General features: G+C 35.1%; 1 protein-coding gene across 1 annotated transcript; it reads right to left on the minus strand.

Moving 5' to 3' along the window:
• Positions 1–1,160: 1,160 nt before the first annotated feature.
• Positions 1,161–2,935, minus strand: LOC117924271 (probable WRKY transcription factor 65). The gene is made up of 3 exons (XM_034842866.1): positions 2,557–2,935; positions 2,299–2,445; positions 1,161–2,186 (listed from the first exon to the last, which is right to left on the minus strand). Exons 1-3 carry the CDS (start codon positions 2,697–2,699, stop codon positions 1,640–1,642), a joined length of 837 nt encoding a protein of 278 aa, XP_034698757.1. The 5' UTR covers positions 2,700–2,935; the 3' UTR covers positions 1,161–1,639.
• Positions 2,936–7,156: the final 4,221 nt, after the last annotated feature.

Below are 7,156 nucleotides of genomic sequence, written 5' to 3' on the forward strand. Positions count from 1 at the left end.
TTACTTTTTATATTTTATAGAATAAAAGTCTTATTAGGAATTTGAGATGTTTTTAAATTATTTTATATTTTTAAAAATAATTTTATATATAATATTTTATTTTTAATTATTTTTTAACAAGTGAAAATAATTAAAAACAATAAAAAATATTATATAAAACAAAATATGGTGATGGAGAGTGATTTCTCATGCACCAATTCTATTCAATCTCTAATAAGACGGGTTTGGGATATATGTAAATAAGTTAGGAAAATTTTTTAAGACCCGATTCAGGGTAGGTTCAGACTTGGTTTTATTTCATTCTATCTCTTTCCAATTATATATAATATTAAATAAAAATTGATTTTAATTGATTTTAATTTTTAATATTTATTAACTTATAAATTATATTTATTTTTAATATCATTTAAAAAATTAAAAAAAAAAAGGTTAAACGGAAAGGACAGTGACAGTGTGAATATCGTTTATTTAAATTTATTTTTTAATGAGAAAATGAGAATAAAGATGGATAATTAAGAAGCATCGAAATGGGGTTATCGGTTCCAAACCCACCCATAGTCATCCCGAGTAAAACAAGTCAGGAGGTGTGCCGAACACGTTTGAAGTATGGGCGCACCTCATGGAATATTCCAGCTATTATTGAGGGTGTAAAAGTCAAACTTTGGTTTGCCTTGACTATGCGGTTTGATTGGTTGGCCGGTAGGTATATGCTTACCAAGTTATATGTAAATACATTTAGAAGGGATTTGCTTCAATATGTTTTATGAACAATATAGATAATAAAAATACGCCTATATATAGAGATCGGAAAATTTTAAGGTTTCAATTCGGGTTCTTGATCATTAAAAGAGTACGATAAAATACAAATCATTAGATGATAATATAAACATGGGAGAGTAAAATAATGATAAAATAAAATGGATATATTTGACTAATTTGAGTAGAGGTGGAGTTGGTGTAACAAATGAACATATCAAACAAATAAGGTAAGGAAAAGTTTGGCAAGGTGCCAAGTTCGTTTTGACTACTTCCAATCCAATTGTCAAACTTTCATCATTTCAACTACTAAATGAAATTTCCATTAGTTTGGTCGGATGAAAGGACAGGAGAATCATTATATGAAATTAACCAAGCAGGAAATAGTAAAAATATAAATGAAAAGTTTGAAAGAGAAAATTGAAATTAAAACGTTAGAATGAGCTCATTATTGTACAATCATAAAGTTAGCAAATGTGAAGACGCTGACGTGGGAATGCCGAATGGACCCAATCATACGTGTAAGACGGCCTGGCCCATAATTGATTGGCTACAGGAGCCGGCAATTGAGGCGCAAGAAAAGTACAGCCCACGGGGAAGGTAGCCGTTGGCAATGGACGGCCAAGATATGCTAATTACAACCAGATCAAGACAGAATCTGGAATCCAGAATCCGATTTTATTTGTTTTTTCCCGCTAAAACTACACTGAAATCAAGGCCAAAGATGAAAAAATTACACAAAAATAAAACTAAAAATTGGAAATAAAAATCTTTTTTTCTTTTTGGCAGTATCTGGTGGCGCACGGTACGCGCTTCCGAGGATTAAAATAAGACCCGCATTTGAAAGAGACAAATGAGGGGCGGCCACACGTGTCAACCGATCTCAGCTTGTGGTCCCACACATGGGTGCCGTACACCGTCGGCGCTCCTCCTCCATCTCCAATACCCCTCGCCGAAACACAAGAGAGCACTCCGGCAACTCCCCGAGATCGGCGAACAGCGATTCATCCTCTTCCCTCATCGGGAAGAACATCGCCACGTCGGCGTCTCTGACATTGTTCTCCGCGAAAATCGGGCTCTCCAGCATCGTGGAAGAGGGGGATTCGAAGTCCGAAAACCAGGTGAAATCTTCGGATGTGATAAGCGATTCCTCGCCTAGGTCGGTGAACTTTTCGTCCGGGTCGGGTTCGGCTTGGCTTGAGAAAATTGCTGGTTTGGGTGAGGGAGGAGTGGCAGGCGCCGAGGTGGGAGTAGGGGTGGCGGCCGCCGTGGTGGGGGAATTGGTGGTGTTGTGGTGGTTTCTAGAAGCCGGCCATGGATGGTTGTGTTCGCAAGAGTACGTCACAACAAGCATGGTGGGGTCCACGCGGCTTCTCTCAACTTGCTTCCTAGCTGGGCAGCCTTTTGAACTGCTGCACCTGTAATACCCTCTGCAAATTTTACCCAATCGCCCCCGTTAATTCCCATAATCATAAACCCTAGCTTCTCTGTAATGCATTACCCAAAAGCATTAATCTGGTCGGAAGAAGAGCAACGATTTACCTGGGATATGGAGAGCCTTTGATGGGCTTCTGACCATACTTCCTCCAAGCCCATGAATCGGATGGTGGAGCACAGTCCCCCTTGACTCGTGAGCCTTCCACATCCTTGATGGGCACTGACACCACTCTCTTTTGCATGGCTCGCCTACTGAAACAAACCCCATATCCTATTCTTATCAGACTATGCTTCTTACACGGAATCTCAGTAATTCATGCAAAGAAAACGAAGCAACATGTATAATTGGGTTGTGATACAAACCTTCGTTTGGGGGAAGACGTAGAAGAAGAGATCTTTGCATCATTAAACATAGGAGAAGGTGGCGAGTCTCCACTATTTTCCGGTGAGTTTTCCTGCTCTTCTTGCTCACTAACAAATGGGTTACTGTTGAATCTGCCGTCCATGGTAGGGATAGCCTATAATTTAAGCACAAAAGGTACCGCCCACTATAGCTTGACTGATATTGGATGCAGGACTAGTGCTTAGAGGACGATGACAACGATGGTGGGTCGGCGGCTGGGCCGGGCATGGAAAGATAGAGGCACAGGGATGGTAAGAAGAAGAAATGGGGGGAAGGTGGTGAAAGGTCATATGACCCTTTTAAAACGGTGACAGATGGGCAGAGGAATAGTTTATGAAGGACGTGCAAGCAAATGTGATATAAATCTCAAACTACTATAATTTATAAACCAAGGCGAATGCGACCCTTCTTCTTGTCCTTTGCTTTTATAATTTTATTAATCAAAATTCGCTTGGGCACCCCACCCCACCTCCTCTTTTTCTATTGACGCCCTTGCCCTCATCTATTCAATTAACAATACAAAATTTCCCACCTTCATCCTCCAGCCTCTCTCCATGTCTGCCCATTAATTGCTCAATCCGCAACCACCATTTTCATTTAGTGTCCACAAATGATTGTTTGGGAGGAGGAACCGGGATGATACAATTCCTCAAATTGATTCTCATTGGACAGGCTTTATATATGGATTTATTTTCTATTAAATGACATGTATATATAATAAGATACAATAGGGTCATTTAGGGTTTATGCAACGTGGTTTTCCTTTCTTAAATTTAACTGGCTTGAAATAATTTTCCCTATCTGATTACGTACAATCCTACATTTATAGAAGCAATAAAGTTGTTGAAAATTGAAACCTCGTGGCTCTGAAATGATCCAAGTCCAAGTAAGACAAAGTACGGCATAAACCAATACTTATCCATATACATTAAAGAAGGTGAGAAAGGGAGTCGACTGTCTGTCTGAGAAGGAGGAGCGCCCAGATCAACCGGCCCCCTAAATTTGAAGCCAAATATATCACCAGGATCGATGAAGTGGGAACCCGTGTAATTTAATTCACAAGGCATCATCTTTCCCTCCAATCAAAGGGAAAAAGATTTGATAATGCCAATGGATCATATAATTAATTATTTGCTTGTAGAAAAGGTCGAGTTATGATCTCATCAACTTTTGTTGTAGAATATTTCCTATTATGATCTGGTCGCCTCTTGTCTTATTACCCTCCCCGCCTCACCACTTCGTCGAGTCCCACCTCCTCCTCCCTGATCTTCATCTCTATCAATGCATGAAAAAGAACTATTCGAAAATGTTCCCTTGATCACATGAGAGAAACGAAATTTCTATGTATTTTATTAATTGTTTGAGAATACAGCTGCATGTACTTCTAATTTTCATCAGAGGGTATGAATATTGAAGGGTAATGAGTTGACTTTGGGTATTATCTGATAAAACAAATATTCGATCCACATGCTTGATTGGGGGTTGTACAATGAACATGAACAAGATTATTGTTATGCAGCCTGCAACTTGCTGCTTTGAATAAATTGAGGGCCAAAAAAGCTAATTAATAGTTGTGAGGAGGAGAATTTGATGTAGCTCCAAAGATGCATTTACAACAAAAATATTTAGTAGACATGGGAGATATTATGGTAATCCATAATTTGATGTGACCAAAAGGACTTGCAAAACTTTATATAATAGGAGTCTGAATGATAATTGGGGCAGGAAGGGTGGAGAATTGACTAGGTCAGAAGCACTTGCCTTTCCGAAAAGAATGGGACGGCAAGTGCCCACTGCCACTGGTCAAGTTGCAACGTCAAAAATATCAAATATCAAATATCAAATACCTAATCTTCTAGACCTACATCGACTAATGAATGCGTGAAGCAATGTGGTTTGATATTTTAGTCTCTTTCCCTTTGTTTATTGTTATCTCCTCTTGACTTTCTTCACCCACGAGCTCACACCATCTCTCTCAGCTACAAATTTCAAGGCTGGGAAATTTCCACATGCCTTCCTCTTCAAAGTTATCCCTTGGAAATTCCTCCCAACATTTACTTTTTCTATACGACATGTATATATATATATACAAGCATAATTAATGTACAATTCTCACGTCCAATGCAATGTCTCTGTTTTGCACAATAACATGTTACATTCCAACTCTAAACCCCACATAACAAATGGAATGTATTTTCTCTGTCGCCTATAAGCTTCCGTGTGTTATATATATATATTTGTTTGTATTTCTTGACAAGGGTGAAAAAATGTGAATCATGAAAAGAAAGATTTGGTTGGTCAAAATTTCTTGAAAATGTGTAGCATGGAAAGATTGGAGATTAATTTAATGAAATTTGATTTAAATTAGAGATTATTAAAAAAAATGTGTTTAATTCCTAATATAACCTTACATATTAAGGAAATTAATCAAGAATATTTTATTAAATATTATAATTCATGAAATGAAAGTTATAAAAGAGCAATAAACTTTTGAAAATTACACATGATGAATAGAGATGTAAAAAATAGCGAAAACTATTTAATAGAGTAAAAGGACTTTTCAAGGTATAGATACAATAAGGTGATGTTTGTTTTTTTTTTACTTAATTCTAAATAAAACCTTAATGCTTAATAATGTTAAATATTAAGTTATTTGTTTTTGTAGTATTTTATTTCTATTAAATATTAAAAAGTAAAGAAAAACCAATATGTTATTTTTTCTATTTAGAAAAAGTTACATATTTTGGTTTTTTTTTTTTTAGTAAAAAGTTTATAATAAGTAATGAAAAAGTAGAAAAACAAATGACGTAAATTCTGAAAACAAATTGCTTTTAACAAAAAGCCAAAAAAATAAACACCACCTAAGTGTGAAAACATTAAATTATGAATACGAAGATAAGGAAATGTGAGATGTTTTCAAATTTGTTGAATTTGTTTTTCATTCTCTATAATATTTTCTATACTATAATGGAACGTTGTATCTCATCTATAGATTAGTCATTGTTGGTTTAATCATGTTAAAACTTTGTGCATTATGGATAAATTATTTAATATTTGTTTTATTTTATTGTATTATCATATTTACATTGAAGCTTGTGCTAGTACCAAAAAAAAAAAAAAATTTCAAATCTCCACGATCTTTTTATTCGAGACTCATGATTCATCTCCTATTGAATTTAGATACTTTAATCTCGATGATTAATTATGATGTTATTATTATATGATTGGTTGCAATTAAAGCGACAAAGATATGCCTAATTCGCATACTTATTTTAAGAAGTTCATTTTGATTCAATGAATGACTTGATTTGTAAGAAACCCATCAGCCCATCGGTCAGACCTTGTTCCCTTTTTTTCCCTTTTCTCTTGGGTGTAAAGGGATGAAGGTCTAAGAGTAATAAATTTTAACTTCTTGATTAGGTTCTCTAAATTGCCTTGTTTTGTGTTAGTGATCAACAAAGGGGGAGTGGAGTGTTAGGTCTTTTTTCAGTTCAAAGCACTTGCCCAAGGCTATATTTAAGCTGAAAATGACAAGACAAATCATGACAGACATGATTTTGGACAACATTAGCAAAACAATGGGCCCTCGTGCATTGTATCATTTTGTATGAAACACTCGAAAAGCAAAACAAGCATTTCATAGTCTAGTGGGCTCACACTTCCATTTCTAAACTAACCATTTATCATTAGTCAATTTGATTATGACATTTAATTAATGTGGGCTCTTATTTATCTCGTGAATTTCATATACAAAGCCCACACATTTCTTGATTTATCCATTGCTTTCTCTTTCGATTGGCCTTCTTTTAATCAAGGGTATGGCTTTTTGACATTTACAACCGTTGAATATTGGAATGTTCCTTGTTTGTTTCCATTTGGTTCCTAGGGAATGCTGAATGGAAGAAAGATCAATGGGATTCTTTACACATTAATCTACATCTGAATTAAGTGTGTAAAGGAACTGGAAACAATGTAAACCATTTTGGTGTAAATAGGAATGGGATCTATTCAGAAACTTCGATCCAAATCTATTTGAAGGGGGCTTCTAGGTGCTGATCATGCCTATTTTAACATTTTGATATTCAATATAATATTGCATTATAAAAGTTATTTTATCACTAGTATTGGACCGTAATAGGGATAACCACAGGACGGGTTTAGGACAAATCATCTTATTCCAACCTCGTTCTAATTATTTATATTTATTCCCATCCCATCTAAAAAAACTAATTTAAACGGTGATATGAAAGATTTAGGAAATTCTCATAGCCGTTTTGTCTTGTCCTATTGAACCTTTTTATTTTTTATTTTTAGTTTTTAAAATTTTTTAGTTATTAAATTTTAAATGGTATGAAAAATAAATATAATTTATAAATTAATAAACATTATAAATATTTATTATTTATTTCTATAAAAAATATATTTTATATATATGAAAAAAAAGTTGAAAAATGAATTAAGGGGATGGACATTAGGGATGGCAATGGGATGAGTTATTTCGGGTACCCGGCCGTCATGCCCCTAATGAGACAAGTTTGAATTTTAACTAAATGAGTTTGG

Source organism: Vitis riparia, chromosome 10 (assembly GCF_004353265.1).
Source record: "Vitis riparia cultivar Riparia Gloire de Montpellier isolate 1030 chromosome 10, EGFV_Vit.rip_1.0, whole genome shotgun sequence".
NCBI classification, from domain to species: Eukaryota; Viridiplantae; Streptophyta; class Magnoliopsida; order Vitales; family Vitaceae; genus Vitis; species Vitis riparia.